The sequence below is a fragment of the Lissotriton vulgaris genome, chromosome 6 (assembly GCF_964263255.1).
Source record: "Lissotriton vulgaris chromosome 6, aLisVul1.2, whole genome shotgun sequence".
Classification (NCBI taxonomy): domain Eukaryota; kingdom Metazoa; phylum Chordata; class Amphibia; order Caudata; family Salamandridae; genus Lissotriton; species Lissotriton vulgaris.
Window position 1 is genome coordinate 891,898,303 of NC_141694.1, and position 21,312 is coordinate 891,919,614.

General features: G+C 42.3%; 1 protein-coding gene across 1 annotated transcript in view; it reads left to right on the top strand.

The window, feature by feature from the left end:
* ANAPC1 (anaphase promoting complex subunit 1) overlaps positions 1-21,312 on the top strand; it is a 763,513-nt gene that overhangs the window by 459,460 nt on the left and 282,741 nt on the right. Inside the window, exons 26-29 of the mRNA XM_086926883.1 lie at positions 210-328; positions 7,993-8,264; positions 11,422-11,656; positions 16,884-16,975. Coding sequence (XP_086783009.1) covers positions 210-328; positions 7,993-8,264; positions 11,422-11,656; positions 16,884-16,975 — 718 coding nt within the window. The remainder of the gene's footprint in view (positions 1-209; positions 329-7,992; positions 8,265-11,421; positions 11,657-16,883; positions 16,976-21,312) is intronic.

Sequence of the window (21,312 nt, forward strand, 5' to 3'; positions counted from 1 at the left end):
AAACACAGCTGAATGTTCCGATTTGAGGGCATAATCATGGACAGTAGGTGAACATGTAACAATACAAGGCTAAAACTGTTGCAGGTGAATTATTTGTTTCATTTTCAGTTTGTACTGAGCATTGGATTGTACCATTGACAATGATGCATTGAAATTACTGCAGTGCAGAACTCATTTTATGCTATTTATGTTTCTGATTTCCATTGTAGACTCCTCCAGCTATGCCAGAGGACAATGGCGCTTCCTTTAGGACGAGGAATGTTTACCTTATTCTCACATCATCCTGTTCCAACCGAAACCCTACCCATACCTAAGCTGAATCTAACTGGTTTGTTGACGTTTTTTCTTTTTCTTTTGTGAAGGATAATTTCAATAAGTAAATATGTTTTTGTAAGCATGCCAACCGTATTGACCCACGCATCGGTATTAATAGGTTACTTCTTATTCTTCTTTTTGCGCTGTTTTGTAACATGCGTCTGGGTATTCTCCTTCTTCCCCCAACAATCTTAATTGGCAGATATTTCTTCAGCCCAGCTGTGCCTTATCAGATGTACTTTTCATCAAGTTATTTGCTGGAGCTGTTTAGTTTAGTCTTGCAATCATACCAGGCATTTTCGTCTGATACTGGGCAGAGTCGGTGGTTATTGGGCAGTTGGACAGTAGAAAATGCCTTCTACCATGAGCTCAAAGGTACTATTGAATTGCTTATTGGATGCTGTTTCAGAATAAGGATGCCATGGCACACCTAGTGGGGTGGGTTTTCCAGTAAGCTTTATTGGAGACACAACCTGGCGTCAGTCCTTCCCAAGGTTCCAGCATCAACTAACCCCAATGGAATTCCCTCCACCTTACAATCTATTCCAGAACCCTAAAATAGAACACATGCAATTGCAAGAATAGAACCCATGCAAATGTACACACATTATAACATTTCCACTTCCCTTCCCTCCTGAGGAAAAAAAAGATAAATAGAACAATGATAAATATAACTGAGGAAATGTAAATAATAAAAGATGACCTATGCTAAAACCTGAAATAGTCTTAAAGGTAAGTGGGTGCTATATGAACCTTGTAGGATGGCCCGGACTACGATCTGACATAGTCTTCAATGTAAGTGGGCAGTCTACGAACTCTTGAACTGCTCATAGATGTTGAACCACCACCTTAATCAACAGCAGGATCACCAACCACTAGGACCCAGTCTACTACCCCTGACTTCCCCATCCTTCATAAAACCTCGCCCCTGAACATCCATCATCCTCCTCCCTTACACATTCTCCTCCTAGCTGATACAATGTTATATTTATGACATTTCACCTTTTGCCATTTTCCAAATGACAACCTATCTTCCAACTCTGGCAATGCAAAAGGATACGTTGAACCCTTGTAGTCCTTCTTAACTTTATTTTGACTCAATCGCCACAACCAAACATGGTGTTTTTGTTTTCATCTCCTGAAGATTTGTCCATTCCGCTTCCTCCACTCCTGACCTATCCCTTCAACCAGGCAGGAACTAACTTAGTACCTGGCAAACACCCTAGCATTCATTCAATAAGGGATGTAAGGGGGAAAATAAGGCTATATAGGGCAGCCCCCCACTCAGCAAATATGAAACAGAAAGCCCTATTCAGCCTGCATGGTTTAATTCCCAAACTCTGTAACTGCTGGGGCCACACCTCATATTGGCTCACCAGAAAAATTTTAATTTGACCGCTGCTGTGTTACAGGTCCGGACATGCCTTGAAATATGAAAGTAGATGTGTACAGATTCACCCACATAGAGAAAATATGTGAGAAGGCAAGGAAAGTACCTCACGGACGTAACACCAGAGGGGGTTACCGGTTTGTTAATCACCGGTATACCCACTTCTCATCATCGGTTACTTTCCTTGCTAGGAGGATAAAACCAGTGCAGAGGAGATATGCACAAGAAAGAATAGAGAAAAGAAACAGACAAGGAGTGTACAGATACACTACCGAGTAGGACAGAAAGAAGTGTTTAAGAAAAGACTAACAAGTGCCTACACCCAACAACCAACAAATATAAAAATGTGGGGTTTGGCTGGCAAAGTCGATTTTATTCTGGTGCTGCCAAACTCCACCATTAAAAATGGTTAAATTACTACCATAAATTTTGTGACTGGACCAACATGTTTCATTGCCTTGTCATTGGCAACTTCGTCAGGGCAAATAGTTGGGTCTCTATTCTCAATCCTCCATTTTTTCATATGAGGACCTGTACACATACATACATTAAAACACAGAGCACAGCAGTGGTCATATGGTGAGTAAATACAAGAGGCTACAGCACACAACACCACCCCATTGCCGGTGGCTGTATGGCGCTATAAGTACCTTATGCTCGATTGTAGCAGTCGTACCGTCGAGCATCAACAGACGGCGTGTCAAAGATCACGGATCCGTCGCGGAAACTCCTAGATGTGAGTAACCTGTGCAGGACACACATAACGGTACCGTTGCTATACTGTAATGTACTTAGATCGAATACAGATATGGTCCAGTTGTGTTAGTAAAATGAGGAGTTAGAAAGAAGTTGGAACTATGCTCCCCATGTTGGTGTCATCGCAATGTGCTGTCTGCCTCTAGAATGCACAGCGGTGACACCCTTCACGTTCATTTAAAACGAACCGATGTTATTTGTCATAAGGTTATCAGTATTCCAAGTACGTGCAGATTGGAATATGTAGAGTGATAACTAACCGGCAATAGCCACATGCTTACAAGACTGCCAAGAACTACCCATGTAGCCTCATGGGATTACAGGCGAGTTATGGGGCTTACCTGCAGTGTAGCTCACAGAGTGCACCCGCCGCCAATAGCATGCAGAGAGGAAAGATCCTACCATAACTGACACAGGGCTGGCAGCAATCAGACCAAAGCCACATACTCCCAACACCGGCTGGCACATACCGATGCCGAGTCCCTCCGGCGCTTCCGACGTCTCACAATCCACAGCAGGATTGGCGACGCGGAAGTAAGCCTGGCGGGACTCCTCCCATCGCGCAACGTGGCGGCCCTCTTGGGTAAGTGATGAAGTTAAAGTAAAGGCGATCACAGTCGCCGAGCTTCAATTTCATAGGGGACAATCCCTCGATGTAAGTGTAGCGCTGAGTGTCGTGACTATCAAGGAGCCATATGTTATATCAAGTGCTCAAATAAGGGAAACGAAACCCAGGGCTGACATTCAGGTTGGGTGCTTCATTCAGGAGTTGGTGGTGCAGACGAGCCCGATGTAGGGATATGTAATATACAGAATATGCAGAATTACAATAATGCCCTAAACAAATATATATACTAATGTGTAAATAAGAAGTCAATAAGGATGTATAAATACACATGGCACCCCTGTGCAAGATTGAGCCCAGAGGGGAGTACTGACTCAGGTGCATCAAGCCCTCAGCAAACTGAAGGCAACCTCAGGTGGAAGAGTAATAGAGGGTATACCAAGCCTATATCTGTGATACATAGATGGTTCAGGGAGCCCACCCAGAGGACCTATCGTCTGCTCACTTTATTCCACTCAATGGAATCATTAAGCCCCTCTTTGTCAGCCTTCTCCAGGTAAATCCACCTCGCTTCTTTCCTGGCCAGTATCATATCTAGATTATGTGTGTTGCCCACCACTTTCTCCAAGACTGTCCACCTTAGATCGCCCTGTCCATGGTTTTTCTCTTTAAAGTGCTGCACCAGGCGTGTGGTGAGTTTCTTAGCCCGAATCGTGCTAAGATGTTCCTGGATGCGGACCTTCACTTTGCGTGTGGTAAGGCCAATGTAGTGTAGCCCGCAGCTGCAGGTGATCCTGTAGATGACGTGTGTCGTATTACAATTACTAAATTTGGTCAAGTGCCAGGTCTTGCCATTATGTAAAGTAATCTCCTTTGTGGCGGTAGTCAGCGGGCACACGGTGCACCCGCCGCAAGGATAGTGGCCTGCCGGGATCGTGCTAACTTCAGAGGTAGTGGTCGCATTCCTGGTGTGTACCAACTTGTCACGCAAGTTGGCCGCCCTTTTAAATGCAAAGCGCGGGGCTGGCATCTTGTCATTTGGAGTGTCTAGTAATGTCCAGTGTTTGCGGATAATCTGTCTTATTTTTGTGGATAGTGGGTCAAAGGTGGTCACAACTGGTAAACACGGCTGATTAGTTTTGACATTACGTTCAAGCAAAGCCTCACGTGGGGTATTAAGGGCGAGGTGGATTTACCTGGAGAAGGCTGACAAAGAGGGGCTTAATGATTCCATTGAGTGGAATAAAGTGAGCAGACGATAGGTCCTCTGGGTGGGCTCCCTGAACCATCTATGTATCACAGATATAGGCTTGGTATACCCTCTATTACTCTTCCACCTGAGGTTGCCTTCAGTTTGCTGAGTGCTTGATGCACCTGAGTCAGTACTCCCCTCTGGGCTCAATCTTGCACAGGGGTGCCATGTGTATTTATACATCCTTATTGACTTCTTATTTACACATTAGTATATATATATTTTTTAGGGCATTATTGTAATTCTGCATATTCTGTATATTACATATCCCTACATCGGGCTCGTCTGCACCACCAACTCCTGAATGAAGCACCCAACCTGAATGTCAGCCCTGGGTTTCGTTTCCCTTATTTGAGCACTTGATATAACATATGGCTCCTTGATAGTCACGACACTCAGCGCTACACTTACATCGAGGGATTGTCCCCTATGAAATTGAAGCTCGGCGACTGTGATCGCCTTTACTCTAACTTCATCACTTACCCAAGATGGCCGCCACGTTGCGCGATGGGAGGAGTCCCGCCAGGCTTACTTCCGCGTCGCCAATCCTGCTGTGGATTGTGAGACGTCGGAAGCGCCGGAGGGACTCGGCATCGGTATGTGCCAGCCGGTGTTGGGAGTATGTGGCTTTGGTCTGATTGCTGCCAGCCCCGTGTCAGTTATGGTAGGATCTTTCCTCTCTGCATGCTATTGGCGGTGGGTGCACTCTGTGAGCTACACTGCAGGTAAGCCCCATAACTCGCCTGTAATCCCATGAGGCTACATGGGTAGTTCTTGGCAGTCTAGTAAGCATGTGGCTATTGCCGGTTAGTTATCACTCTACATATTCCAATCTGCACGTACTTGGAATACTGATAACCTTATGACAAATAACATCGGTTTGTTTTAAATGAACGTGAAGGGTGTCACCGCTGTGCATTCTAGAGGCAGACAGCACATTGCGATGACACCAACATGGGGAGCATAGTTCCAACTTCTTTCTAACTCCTCATTTTACTAACACAACCGGACTATATCTGTATTCGATCTAAGTACATTACAGTATAGCAACGGTACCGTTATGTGTGTCCTGCACAGGTTACTCACATCTAAGAGTTTCCGCGACGGATCCGTGATCTTTGACACGCCGTCTGTTGATGCTCGTCGGTACGACTGCTACAATCGAGCATAAGGTACTTATAGCGCCATACAGCCACCGACAATGGGGTGGTGTTGTGTGCTGTAGCCTCTTGTATTTACTCACCATATGACCACTGCTGTGCTCTGTGTTTTAATGTATGTATGTGTACAGGTCCTCATATGAAAAAATGGGGGATTGAGAATAGAGACCCAACTATTTGCCCTGACGAAGTTGCCAATGACAAGGCAATGAAACATGTTGATCCAGTCACAAAATTTATGGTAGTAATTTAACCATTTTTAATGGTGGAGTTTGGCAGCACCAGAATAAAATCGACTTTGCCAGCCAAACCCCACATTTTTATATTTGTCGGTTGTTGGGTGTAGGCACTTGTTAGTCTTTTCTTAAACACTTCTTTCTGTCCTACTCGGTAGTGTATCTGTACACTCCTTGTCTGTTTCTTTTCTCTATTCTTTCTTGTGCATATCTCCTCTGCACTGGTTTTATCCTCCTAGCAAGGAAAGTAACCGATGATGAGAAGTGGGTATACCGGTGATTAACAAACCGGGAACCCCCTCGGGTGTTACGTCCGTGAGGTACTTTCCTTGCCTTCTCACATATTTTCTCTATGTGGGTGAGTCTGTACACATCTACTTTCATATTTCAAGGCATGTCCGGACCTGTAACACAGCAGCGGTCAAATTTAAATTTTTCTGGTGAGCCAATATGAGGTGTGGCCCCAGCAGTTACAGAGTTTGAGAATTAAACCATGCAGGCTGAATAGGGCTTTCTGTTTCATAAACACCCTAGCATTACCTGGAAGGCAATTTTCTGTGTAGCACTATGCAGAGAGGTGCAATAGGCCCACTCCATACTGTCTGCCATGTTCCCTATGTCTCAACGGTTTGTTAACTGAGTGCCATTATCAGTTATTAATACCACAGTAACACCTCCTTCCTCAAAAATCTCCTCCATCACAGAAATGGTAGACTTTGTGGTCACATTCTTTATAAATTTTCTCAAATTAGCCACTTAGAATGTACATCTACTACAATAACTGCAAACCTCAGATCCACAGGCAATTCTAATATGGGACCAATAAAGTCTAAACAAATGGTATGCCAGGGTTTACCCGGATCATCAATCTCCCCTTCTTCACTCTTGCACTCTACTCTGAAGCTCTTCTCATTTTCCTTACAAATGCAACAATACTCCACCCACCTTTTGACTTGATCATCTAGATCTAGCCACCAAAATTCTCCTGAGTCTTTAACTGGTCAAACCTTGGCCTAAATGGCCCTCATGTGCCAAATCAAATAACCACCATCTCAAACCTACAGGGGGAGCAAAACGATCTCACCTCATGATGACATTCCGACCACATATTGATAAGTCATCTACAACTTAAAGTACAGCTTCACAGCCTGTGATAATGTGCTCTTCCTTGCTGCACCACACTGAATCAATTTCCAGCCGTCTTTAAAAACACCTATTTGGAACTTGAGTGGATTACTCCCTTTACGAGTAGCTTACGATCTGATTAGAGAGTTAGGCTGCTTCTGGGGGCAAAGGTGTCTAAGGTAGCTAAACATTGAACAGTTATTGTCACATTTATTTATTGTGTATGAGAGTGTGAGGTTTTAATGCACACATTGCATTTTTTTGTATGTTTTGATGATGGTATTTTTTTATTCTGTTAATGCTTGCAGTGGTGTGATAAAGATTGCCATCAGTCCTAACATGAAGCTTAGATCGTCTGCAATGTATGCAAAGATAGGTAGAGTAATAATTCAACCCATGCCGAGGATTGTGTGTAAAGTGCTGATCTCAAAATAATATAAACATGTACAAATATTCTACAGAGATCTGTCTATTACCCATAACTCTCCAATTCAATCTCAGTAAAATAGCATACAGGATTAATTAATTTCCTGCACATATCTTTCTTTAACCTGGAGTTGTTTGTAAACAAACTCCAATCTCAAAAGCAGAGATAACTAGGTGAGTAGCTGCTGCAGCTCCACACCTTTGGGTCTTTAATTCTTACATTCTACAAGCAGCAAAGCCGTACCTCGGAGTAAACATATTATAAACCTAATACAGAAGGCCTTCATCAAGTGCCTGGAGCAGAAGAGTTAGTATGAGGCAGACACCGATATTTTAAATGCCTCTTTTTTTCCCAAGCCACAGAAAATCTTTTTTTTTTTTAACCAGTGGGGAAATCGGTGCTATTATTGCTAACTGAGGGCACAGTATGTGAAAGCAATTATTTATGTTGGAGAGGCTACTACCAGTATGTAGAGCAAGGTAGTAACAGAATTGGATCTTTGATTGCAGAGTATTGTATCCAAATTAGATGGCTTTCATGCAAGACAGATTGAAGAATGGGTAGAGCCGACGGCATCCCCCTAGGCACAATGGTTCTAGCATTCAAACAAGCTTTATTCCCATCAATGAATATTATTTACTAGTAGCACCAAGAAGCCTCAATGCCTGGGATCCTGCGCTTTTTGTATTTTTTTGAATTATTTAATTTAGAAAGCATGGTATGTAAAAATCCATTTGAATTATTTTTATGCTTTTCCCATAAACAGGCCGTGCTCCACCAAGGAACACCACAGTAGACCTCAATAGCGGAAATATTGATGTTCCGCCCAATATGGCTTGCTGGGCCAGCTTTCACAATGGTGTTGCTGCAGGGTTGAAGATTGCATCAGCATCCCAAATAGATTCTGCCTGGATTGTGTACAACAAACCAAAAAACGCTGAATTGGCCAATGAATATGCAGGATTTTTGATGGCCCTTGGCCTCAATGGGCACCTCACAAAACTGGCCACACTCAACATTCATGACTACTTGACAAAGGTTGGAACTTTTAGTAGGTTAAACGCATCATACCTGTTATTTGCCTACCGAAAGTAATTGATTGTAATTCAAGTATGCTCCTTACTGATTGTATGTGAAAATTTATCTTGTTGTGGACTTCCGTGTTGCTTAGAGCATTTTTCAATTGTTAGTAAACACTTAAATCTGTGGGTGGTGGATGTTTATTATTTACAAGTCTTCTTGTGAGCGCCATAGACAAGTTAGCTCAGAAATCATGCCTCTCAGTAACCTTTTTTTCTTTCTTTTTTTACTTTTGAAAGTTTTTTATTGATTTTAAGGTATATCAAATTGAAATATGCATAATATATAGCAAGCCATACATTTGTTTAAGGAAAGGGTAGTGAACATTTGCATAAAGTAGTAGATACTGAATTGACTAAATTGTCTGTATTTATAAAGAAATGTAGGTACACAGTGACTCACGATAGGCACAATACCTAATAGAACCGTACATATATGTTCAAATGTATTCTATTTCCTGCATTAAAATAGATAATTGAAAAGTTACAATAAAATGTATATCATTTGCCCAATAACAAGGCCTATTCCCTTACAAGAGGTCATTTGGCATACTATGTAGCTGCTAATGGGATACCCGGGTTATACAAATATTGCAAAACAATTGTTTAAAGGAGTTTGGTGATGAATTGATGGATGCCCATTAGTATCTGGCAACGTTTATACAACTCTTTCCACCTCCTTACCTGGGAAATTTTTGTTCATTTTGGTTTACTAGACAACCCCATTAAATAAGAATTGTTTTGTAATCTACTGTTGCTATAGACCTCACATGAGGTGATCTAGCATCCTCTTGATCTCTTATTAAGTAGTTTGTAATTGGACAACACCTCGGGAGAGTGCTTAGGAAGCATACTCTCACTACGTCTACAAAAAGCTGCATCTTACCAAGAAAGAGGAAAGGCTGGTTTCAATGTGTTGTAGAATATTTTGACATTTTAACAGTCTTATAGATATTTTTGATTGTAGTACCCTAATTTTTGTAGCTTTACTTTATAAAGAACAGATATATTCCTCCTACGTGTGACCGCAAATGAGAAAACACGAAAGCACACAAGTCCATCCTTAGAAGTATAGTTAGCTACACAGTTTATAATACAATAAAACACAAGAGCAGTTTAAAGTCGGTTTTAAAATAGTTTCTGCCATAAGACGTTTATGTTGGAAGTCACAATCTGTTATTGTGGGACGACTTATAACTAAATTCAGGGTCTGCGCATACCATACTACCAAGTTTCATATAAACACACTTTAAAGTATTTAGAACAACCAAACCTTAACGAAGATATGACAAATAGTATGTGCCCTAAATCGTCTACCTGCCCCTATACTGAGACATATGGTCTCACTATAACTTAGTCCTCCCAGTCTCTAGTGCAATATATTTAAAGAAGGATATTTGCTGCAAATTCACTAAGAGGTTTTGTGTTGTATTAAATTGACCAAGCATGGTTGACTTTGCTTGATCATTGTGCTTTTCCCTATAAAGCTTTTGGCTTTGACAGCCAGCTCCGCAGCATTTTGTTGTCTTATATGAAATTATAACTCTTCATGGCATACTTGATAGCTAGGGCATGATTTATATTGTTCAGTGTAAAATAGTCACACTCCTTGAGACTTAGACAAGCAAACGATTGATTTATATTCTTTTGAAGAATATTACTTGCTTAGAGGAGTTCTTCTTGGTGTTACCCCTAAAGCTCAGGCATCTACGTTAGTTAACCCAGCCTCAAGCTGTCTCTCTTGAACGATGTGTGATTTGCGTACTGAGGAGATAATTCTAAAAAAAACCTCCCATTGATTATATTTAAATAATCCAATTTCCATGTGAAATACAGTCTGCCCCATATAGTAATGTCCGGGGAATTTTAGCTGCATATAATTGGAATAGATGAGCAAAATGTCATTTTCATTTGGTATTACATAAATTGTGGAGTCCAGCATTCCTAATCGTCGACAATGTGGTTACATGCATTTATTCTCGTTTTTTTTATTTGTCCTAATATCATAGGTATTATCTACCTAATATCATTATATCATTAGAAGAATCTAAATTCTTAGAAATATATATATTGCTGCACCAGGATGCGAAATGCTAGGCCAGCAATGAACAAATTGATGATTCGGAAAACGCAAAACTACATAACTCATGATTCCACATTGTTACATCATGCCCAGCTAGGACATTCACTACATTTAGGCTCCCACTATGAGCACGATAGGAGTAGAAGTTATTCTCAGAAATTAAACTTAGACAGCATAACGAAGGGACAATTTTTGTTTTAATTACAAACAACCCAATTGCACTTGCACACAGAACAGTGGCTCGATAACTTTATCACATTTCCATACACATGACATGCTCATTGAGCAATCCATGTTTACAGAAAGAGGAATTCCCACAAAAGGACACTATATGTACCTGGGAACAGATCTTGTCTGTTAGAGCGACATTTCAGCATAGAATGCAAAATTGCAGCAGTTAGGTGATTGAATTTGCTTGACCCGGACTCACTGTTGATACAGTTCAAGACCAACAACCCAACTCTAGTTTATTTTTATTCTTGACATAGGGAAATATCGAATCAGTTAAAACAAGATATCTGCTAATACACCATCTCCGTAACTGTGATACAGTAGTAAGAATAGTTAGTTGAGTAGAATGTAGCACATAAAATGAGCACAGTGCGTGTTCTCAATTTGTGTGAACATGTGTGGGGTGTATTTCAAGATGGATAAATACTTAAGGGGTTCAGTCTAATGGGGATCAATAGTTAACTGATATTTTCTGGCTCTAAGAGCTTTTTTTTACAATATTTCCTCTCAGGAATTGCAGAACAGGCCGGATGGAATCCAGGAAACAGGTCACATTTCTTTTGCTGCTCTTGCACCTAACACAATATAGGTCAAGGCAGAGGAGTTTGTGGGGTGTAGAGTGTCCTTAAGGAAGCCAACATTGAAATAGAGACAGAAACATGTTGTACAATCATCATCGGCAACAGATGTCATAATAAGCCAAGCATATATTTGCTTTTTAATATTATGGCATAGTGTACGTATAATTAGAAAAACATTTGAATTAATACTTTTAACCGCAGATTCCTTTCTCCAATTGCAGGGCCATGAAATGACGAGCATTGGTCTCCTGCTGGGAGTTTCTGCTGCCAAATTAGGAACAATGGATATTTCTGTCACCAGACTACTTAGCATCCACATTCCTGCCCTTTTGCCACCAACTTCAACTGAACTGGACGTGCCTCATAATGTGCAGGTGGCTGCAGTCATCGGAATTGGCTTAGTGTACCAGGGGACTGCACAGAGGCATATTGCTGAGGTTTTATTAGCTGAAATAGGTAAGAGATGAAGGGTGCTTGCAAACACCTATGAATGCTGTGTCAATCTTGAGTAGAACCACCTTGTAATACTGCAGAAATGTCTACCAGTATAATCTGTTTTCCTGACATTCTGCCTTCTGTTGTGCCACCTTCAATTTAGCGTGAGCCTTCAGCAGGCTATAGTGATGGAGCTGGCAAGTGTTTGTGAGAGCCATTCTGTTCGATATACATCTAATGCTGAAAAGGGAAAATAATGTAGTCCTGTATTTATTTATGTTCTCCCCAATTTAATATGCTGTTTGTTTGCCTCTTGGTTGATGTTCTGCCTATCCACCTTTTTGTTAGAACTTTGGAAATTTAATGTCGCATTTAGTCAGATGGTGCAAGGATTTTACTTGCTACATGTTCTTTCGTACAATTATTACCTATCTGTTTCATTAAATCTTCGAAATTCAATCTTGAAGAAATGTAATTGATTTGTCTTACTCCATCCACTCCTTGTGCATGTTTTGTTGCTTTACAGTTCTTATTCTATTGATAATATAGTTCAACACTCTAAATATATAGTATGTCAGTAAAGCCCAATTTTAAAGTAAAACCAACATAAGTGCATGTAAGCGAGCTTGGAAGTCCTATTGCAATCACACGATAATCCAATGTGAATATACAGAGATAGTATTTATTTCATAAACTTCTAGGCATTCATTAAAACATGATCCAGCAGAAACATGTATCGCCACCAGTCATCCATTTCTGGGTTAATAGGCCTGTATACTCTGATGAAATGGGGTGCAGCCTCCACATTTCATAATGTCAGCCTTTAAAGTGATGCACGTTTACGTTTAATCCTGAATTACATTGGATATATGAGTCCCTAAGAAGTTCTTATAAACGAAATGCATTGGCTACAGCAAAAAGTTGGTTCATGTATTAATTAATGTGAAGAAGTTATTTAAATGCTATCTCTCTTTATATTCTACATTGAATCATCATGTGATCGCAAAAGGACTTCTGAGGTCACTTATAAGTTCTTATGTTGGTTTTACTTCACATTTGGACTTTAGTGACATACTATATGTAGAATGCTAAACTATATTTTCAGTAGTGTTGAAATAGATAAATGTTGTTGTTTTATTTTGGAGGACGGTGGTGGTATGTCCCTGATTTTTGTGCACTTTCAAAGGATCGTATGAAATCTTACTATCTATGATTACTATGATATATGTGCGGCTGATTGCTAGCGCCTCTGCCACCAAATTGTGGATTAACAGTTCTTATTCTAACCTGCAACATTTAGTAGTGCTTCAATACTGTAAATTGTACTCTTTAGCGTAATCCCTTTAGCTTACACACACTCCAAAGGGTCGAAGTAACTATGAAATCTGTCCTGGTCGCGCTACTTGTGAAGGTTTAATGTGTCAAGCACCCTGCTCCTAGAATGTCCTCTTCGCCTCTGACTCATGCCAGCTCTCACAGGCCTCATATTCTCTTCTATCCTCTGTGTATACATCATCTACTCTCCCAATACTAGTGCCATCTATTTCTATCAAGTAGATAATCAGGAAACCACTATCCACTTCTCTTACTTCACACCACCCTATCGTCCTATCCACTTCTCCTTCCCTACTTCCCTTCTAACCTTCCACGAATTTTAACTGTTCTTAACTCGACTAACTCCTCTTAAATTTCCCCCTGAAATTTGTAAACAACTACTCTCCTCCAACAGACCTTCATCTAGGTTTCATATTAATCTTTTCCCTCCTTCTTTTCATCTCCCCTGACAGTAAGTCTACAGTAGTGATCACCATATTAAAACCTAATCTGCTGTTCTGACTACCCACCTCCATGTAACATAGGTCACACAATACCACTAAAAAGACTAATTTTGATTCACCAATGCATTAGTCAAGAATCGGTGCCTCTGCAGCCCTCTCCAATACTACTTCTGATTCACCAAGTGTCCTGTTACTGAAGTTAATTACATCTGACCATCTCTCCCCAATGCTTTTTGATAGTTTTACTGACTTCGAAAATGATGACCAAAACATGCTTCAGGCACACGTCAAACCCAAATACCACTTAGACAGCACTTTCCATTCTCTCCAATTATCTTGCCATCCAACCATTTTCTGAATTGTGAGCTCCTCCAACTTCACACCCATCTCTCTCACTGGGTTGTTCCTCCGGAGTGTCATCTTGGTCCCATCATCTTCTCCTTTAGACAACCCCATCCAAATCCTCTTTTATTTTTCTCACCAACTGACTCCTGCCTCCAAGACTGACTTGTACTTCATGGCAATATGCTATTTAATGATCAGAACCACTGAGACGGATATCAAATTCCTCCAGTAGTGGAGCAAGAATACCATGGGTCCTGGTGCAAGGAAGAAAAATATCCCCTCTCACTGCAGTTGGAGTAGTAATTATAGCAAAAATCAGGGCTCAATGGGCCCTTCAGGGCCTCAGTGCTACTGTGCTTGCTGCATCAATAGTTGCTATGGCCCTGTATTAATCCCTACTTCTAACTTACCTTAAACTATCTCTCCATCATTGATGTCCAAGATGCCGCTTTCTGCCGTTAGTAATCCACACCTTCAAGAATCCATCTCCCAAGTCTCCCTCTTACCCCTTTTGACTATTGTTGGTACATCCACAGTGCTCAGGCTTTCCAGAGCCCCCATACCCTCAAGATTACAATCAAGGAGGCTTCTGGAATGCCAGGGATTCCTATGCACGTTCCAAACGGTTGTGGCCAGATAAGTCCAGTCAACTGTCAACTTAACTTGATTCTATACTCCTGTGCTCCCCACTTGATACCAAACATGTCACCACCTCTTAATGACAGAGCCCTCATGCTACCTCTCAGTGTTCAGGTAATTTTATGTCCATGCAACATACCATGGAAATAGCCACTTCTGCCCCCAATAAAACGTGTCATCTCCAAATTAGAACTGTATACCATGTCCTTCAGTTCACAGAACTTCCTATTTCGTGTATCCTTTACAGCCACCACCCATACAAACAGTATGATCGATCTCTGTGGTCTGAAGTTAAATTACAGAGCTCTTGTGTCCCGGTTCCATGTGAGTAGCTCATCCAGTTAAGGTGTTCTTTTTTCTTTTGCATTCTGGGATTTGTAGTGCCATTCATCCATTAGAAAATCAGAATTACAAGTCCCAGAAAGCAAGGAAAATCATGGACTAGATGAGCTACCCACGCATGTATCTGGGCATCCTGGTGTTCTGATATAATCACAGTTACTGCTGGTATTGTTGTATGTCCCACTGTCAACCTTTGTACAGCATTTATTCTTGAAATGGTCATCAAATTTTATACCATAGATATATTATTCCCTTTTATTGCCTCACTTTCATATTTAAAAAAGAAACTTTAACCAACCTGAGGGTACATTTAAAGAAATCGCTGTACTTCTTTCAGTCAGTGTTTTTCAGACGGTACTGGGTTCTGGGAAGTTAGTTGTTTCTTAGTCAAGGAAACGCTGTGGCCCATAATCTTCCATTGATATACATCTGCTATGTTAGGTTATGTCTGTAGTGGTATTTCCCCTTGCACCTTCTGGAGGCACAGGAATGAAGAAGTTGAGGGAACTTGCCCTTCGTTATTACCCTGTACTATTTACGACAACTTTTGAAAGTGGACAAAATATAATCAAGATATTGGTCATCTCTGGTTCTCATCCAGGGCACATTGGTTACTGACCCTCCTATTAGAGGTGTTTGTGTGCAGGGTCCAAACATGATGAGTTACCCACGCACAGCACATAACCCCCACAGATGGCAAGGAAGTTTCAGGCTTAAGTCTTCTCCCAACATTTTGGGATTATCACAAATATATATACCCAAAGAGCATTCCGGTAAAGATGATTTTCTCTGAGTAGCTTATAACTGATACTTTATTTATTTGCCTTTAGTCTAGTTTTGTTTTTACTGTGCGAATACTGTTACTTTGATGTCCAGGTTCTGTGGGTATTTGCCGAATATCCTTACTACCATGGGACATATCATCCATAGTATTATAGACAGATTGTTTACGTTGCGATAGCCCTCCCAGAAGTTAAATGTCACAGTAGGACACTTTTGTAAACACAATTGTTCTCATTTAGTTAGTCTGTCAGATGTGTTTATCTCAAATGGAGAGTGTGAAATTGCTAGAGTGCACACAAAAATAGTGACCTCTTCATTTTTTTATTTTTGTTAATGTCCACAGCTATTACATTATGGCCTCTTATTTTATAAACGTACTGTTTGCAAATATGGATGTTTATTGTTAACATGTAGATAGAGCAGATGCATTTTGGGTCCTGTTAATTTAGTTTTACAGTAGTCTTAGTGTCTTCAAGCCCTGTGTAAGTTTGAAAACTAGGGATAAAATCAGTGGTCAAATAGTATGTAAACCCCAGGATCTCACCATTGATTAGTAGAGGTCTTCATGTTAGAAGTATTGCCAGAGTTCATGCCAGATCGCAGAGCCAGGCACTCTCAGTGGGATAGTCGATTCCAGAAGCCGTGCAGAAGGTGTAATAGGCAGAACTCAGATAAAGAATAGCTGTAGCCAGTTATTCAAATGTATGACTTGCGATCCATCCTCAGAAACTCAAAAGGCAGGTTTGCTTTTTAGTACTGTAGCTAAGATTTAGCATTGCACTTAGGAATAGCTTTAGGGTGTTAGGATGTCAGAACCTCACAAAAATGTTTGGAAATGTTTATCTTTTTTTTGCTGACCATTAAACGCTTAACTGTTTTAATTTTTTTATTCTTTGTACTTATTGTTCATATTTTATTCATTCATTGAAGTTCCTGTTTATATTTTATGCACTAGACTGAGGAATTGCAATAACATTTTTTGTTTTTTAATTGCATGTCCCCATTTCTGATTGTTGTCTTTGAATGTGTTATTCATAACCAAAATATTGTTTTGATTGCCACTGTTTCCCTGAACTCATCTCACAGGACGCATAGTAACCAGAAAACACTGCTTGCACAGGATTACTGACCAGGCTTGTGTTAGGGATGGCGTCCAGCTGTCTTTCAAATTCAGTGTTGGTGCATTGGAATTAGTTTTTGCATTGGGGTTAGAAATCCAACCTTTGTTTCTTTGGGTACCCACCGATTTTGTATTAACATTTTTCAAACACTGATGCGGGCACTGAAAGAAATAGATATAGGTTTTCCTGTGTGCTGAAAATAGCCTTTATAACAAGTCTTTTTTAAATGTATTATTTTAGGACGCCCCCCAGGCCCAGAGATGGAGTACTGCACTGACCGGGAATCCTATTCTCTAGCAGCTGGTCTTGCGTTAGGCATGGTTTGCTTAGGGGTAAGATAGATCTATATATACCTCTCAGTAACTTACACTTTGGCTCCATACTAAAAAAGACCAATGTTTTGTTTTTCAATAAACCTTGAAAATTGCCTGTAGTGAAACTATTTTTTTTCATGTGTGATCTTTATAAGAAGTACCTTCTGATAGTGACTTTCAACTGCAGATGTTTATAAGAAGTACCTTCTGATAGTGACTTTCAACTGCAGATTTCTCACCTTTTGAATTCTCATCTATGCGTAAGACTGGATAAGGAAAATCATCAGGTTGCTCCTTCGCTTCGACAATGCTCCTAGGTGGATAGGATGTGCATGCGCCTATCTAGGCTCCACCCATGCAGCTGACATCCGTAATTTTCTTTCTACACTAACAAACCTGGATCTAGAGCTACCCCTTGTTTCATTGAGACACTTATACAGCAAACTTCTACTGAAAAATCACTGTGCAAGGAAAATATGTAACTTCCCAAATCTACAGTGTTTAAACCCTGTGGGGAGTGTTGCAAAGAAATATCTGTGACTGACCCACGTGTGGTTTGCCTCTGGTTCCCAGGGTCAGACGTAGATTCCAAAGCCTGCATTGACTGTCCCTTGATACACCCCAAGGCCATTTGAGACTGGGAGAGAAAGCTCTTCATGGTAAGCACAGCAAGACCCTGCGTCAGTATGGTCAAGGTCTAAACATAGGTCTCTGTCCTGCTCCCAAGGTCTCCCGTGCGATAGGTCGTCTTCACTATCTATTTCTACGTGAAAGAAGAGGAAGAAGTCCAAGCGGGACTCTGCTTCATCCCTATCTTCCGAGAAGTCGCAAGAGTGTCATCGCGCCACCAGCTCGTGCTCCCGAAGTCTCTCTACTTAGGAGTCGATTCCAACTGAAAGTTCTCCTACGACCCTGCAGTACATCTAGGTCGTCACCGAAGGCATGCCACAGCTTTTTTGTACATTATCGTCTCCCTCCAGAATGCCTGCTGGCCCCAAGGAGCCAAGAAGCCTCCAAACTAGGCTTATCCCAGCAGGTCCACTGTTGCAGCAGTTGGCCCTCTGGATACGCACAGGACTCCAAACCGACTTTGGTACCAGTTCCTTTACGAGTACCACAACCCATGCCAGAAAGTGATCTGCTGATGCTGACGCTTAAGACTCAGGCAATGGCTAACTTATAATGCTGTCTGATGCTGAGGTCCCTCCACCCCAACTTTGACCTTCACAGTGCTCTCTTTTATCTGAGTTGCAACCTCTTTACCACCCTTCTGATTCAGACACAGTGCTTCTGCCTTCTGGAAGGGCTGATGTCTTTCTTAAGTTATTCAGCGCAGACTCTCATAATCAGGGCTATGAAGCTGGGAAAGAAATTGCCCAGCGTTACCTAGAGGACACCTGGTACAAGGACCTTCAGGATACCAGTGAATGGATACCTCCCTAGATGCTAGCCTGGTTTCCCAACCAGACCCTGCCACGGAAGACAGACCCTCTTTTGCAATGATAATGTGAAGGGCGTTGGAGGTTCTCGATCTAAAACTTCCCACTTAGGAAGTTAAACCCAATGTTCTGATGGAGGTGTTGCAGCAGGGCAAATCAAGCTATGAGCTCCAAGGCCCACTCAATAAGGCATTTACGAATACGCTCTTAGGTACCTGGGCCAAACCTCTTCTGAGGTCCACTTGTGTATTGTGAGACTACTCCCAGGTTTTCTCACCCAGCACCACACACCGAAGATCCGTATGGTGCTGGCTTCGGCCAGTAGTGTAAACCCAAACTCTTCTCCCTAACAGGGAATCAAAGGGGGGGATAGACTTTTGGTAAGCATGGTTTTTCCTCTATAAGTTTATACTTCACTCAGTCAATGTCAGCTGTTTTTGTGGCAACGTCATTCATGCCTTGTGGGACTCTTTAACACAAGTTTGGCCATGGTCCTGCAAGAAGCCCAAGCCATACATTCCCAGTCCGTGCAAGATGATTTTGACGACACCATGTTCCCCATTCTCTGCGGACTGGATGACACCCTCTGCGTGGCTATTGGCACCATTGTGGCCATTCGCAGGCACACCTGGATGCGGTCTATTGGCTTTTTGGGAGACATCGAACCAGTCTTATGGACATGCCCTTTGACACCTGCTTACTTTTTGGGGATAAAGAAAACTCGGCCCTGGCGCTCTTCAAAGATATCAGGGCCACAGTGAGCTCCACTGCCTTCCAGCTCCTTCATGCCAGTGGCACCAGCAGTCTTGCCTCCTCTGAGGCTATTGAAGGGACTTTCAATACAACAGCCACAGGAGGTGCAACAATCACCCCCGCCTTGTTGTGGCCATGTTACCCACAGGATGGGGCAATAGGAACAGTGTGCAGGCCTGACCTCTGCTCCTTTTTCCACCCCCATCTGAGAACCTCCCCCATGCCAGCTCATCAAGCCTCTTTTGCTTTCTCTTGAATGCATTCAGGCTCTCTGTTGGATGCAGGATCTGACAATTTCTACCAGGGTACAGGGATAACTTTGGATAAATGGGTCCTGCAAAGTGTTCAGCTGAGGTACTCTTTAACATTTCTCAAGATCCTGCCACTATTCGCAGACCGGTTGATGGAGGACCACCTGTTACTATCACAGCAAGACTTTCATGCTCCTTTGGCTAAAGGAGCTGTGGAGAGGGTATCTCCAGAAGTTGATCATGGACGTTATTTCCATTTCTTCCTGGTGGCGGAAAAGAAGGACTGAGTCCTCTGTCACATTTTGACCTTCACCCTCTCAATGCCTTTTTGTAGAAAGAAAAGATCTAAATACGCACCCTGGAACAGGATTTGTCTGCTCTTGAACCTGGAAAGTAATGCTGGACCTACAGGGCACTTACTTCCACATCTCCATCTTGCAGGGCAAAAAGCATTACCTCTAGTTTATGGTAGAGCATGAGCAGCCTCAGTTCACTGTGCTTCGTTTTGGTCTTACCAGCGCCCCTCGGGTGTTCATGAAAGTGATGGCACGGGTGGCAGCACGTCTCCATCAAAGGTTAGAGGGTTCCAGCCTTCCCCAATCTCAACAACTGATTGTTGAAGGCAGGCTCACCCTAGGCAGTAGTCGGCCAACTTCATACTATGGCAGACGTCCTGACATACTTCACTTTTAACCCCTTCCATGCGGCCGCGATTCTGCGCCTGTGCGGCAAAATCGTGAGTGGGCGGGTTTATGACGGCCCCCAGCCGTCATCCGCACACGAGCACCGTAGTGCATGACGGCTGGGGGCCGTCATCAGCATGCAAGGGGTTAATGTGCCGAAGTCACACCTGACTCTTTTGCAGACATTCCTCTTCATTGAAGCTAGTCTGAACAGGGTGCAGTTATGCACCTATTCCCCAGAGAGTAGAGTGCAGAACATTCAGGCTATGATCCCGATGTTGGAACCTCTGTCCTGGATCTCACTGAGGATGTCTCCTTCAACCTGCTGGTAAAGAATGCTAGAATTCATATGCAGGCGTTGCAGTGAGATCTGAAGTCCCAGTCGGCACGGCACTAGGGATATCTTCTAGTCCGTTCCAGATTTATTAGGAGACTAAAAAAGATCTGCAGTGCTGGTTGCGAGATTGCGAATGGGTCAACACCAGACCCATCACCTTACCCCACCCAGAGCTCACAGTTGTGTCTGATGTATCACTTCTGGGTTGGGGAGGCCATCTAGGAGAGTTGGAGTTCAGAGGAGTCTGGTTTGGAGCAGAAGCTTGGGTCCTCATCAACTTTCTGGAGCTAAGAGCCATCAGTTTGGTGTTGACAGCCTTCTTGCCCTCCATCAAAGGGAAACTAGTGAGGACAACACTACTTCCATGTGGGGTGGGGTCTTGGACCCTGTGTCAAGAGGCTTTGCGCCTCTGGACTTGGCTGGAACGCCAAGGAATTCTTCTCACAGACTGCAAGTTCCCTGAACCACAGAGTAGATAAATGAAGCCATCGAAACTTTGCAGATCACGAATGGAAGTTACATACAGAGGTGGTGCAGGGTCTATTTTTATGAATGGGGAGAGACCTGGCTTGATCTTTTGGCCACCACCAAGAACACACAATTTCAGTATGTTTGCATGTTAGACTTTCTAAGGAGTCTCTTAATCAGAGACATGTTCCGAGTGCAGTGGAATTTTAGACTCTTGTACAACCGCTGATGCCTCTTCTTTTCGAGTTCTGAAGATGATCAGGACTGACGGGGCCCAAGTCATCCAAGTGGCACTGGACTGGGAAACACATTGTATCCCGAACTCTTGGACATGTGAGTTTGTCCTCCAATCAGGCTGCCTCTTTGGTTCGATCTCCCGTCACAGCAGAAGTGCAGGGTCCTGCTTCCAAACCTGCTCAACCTA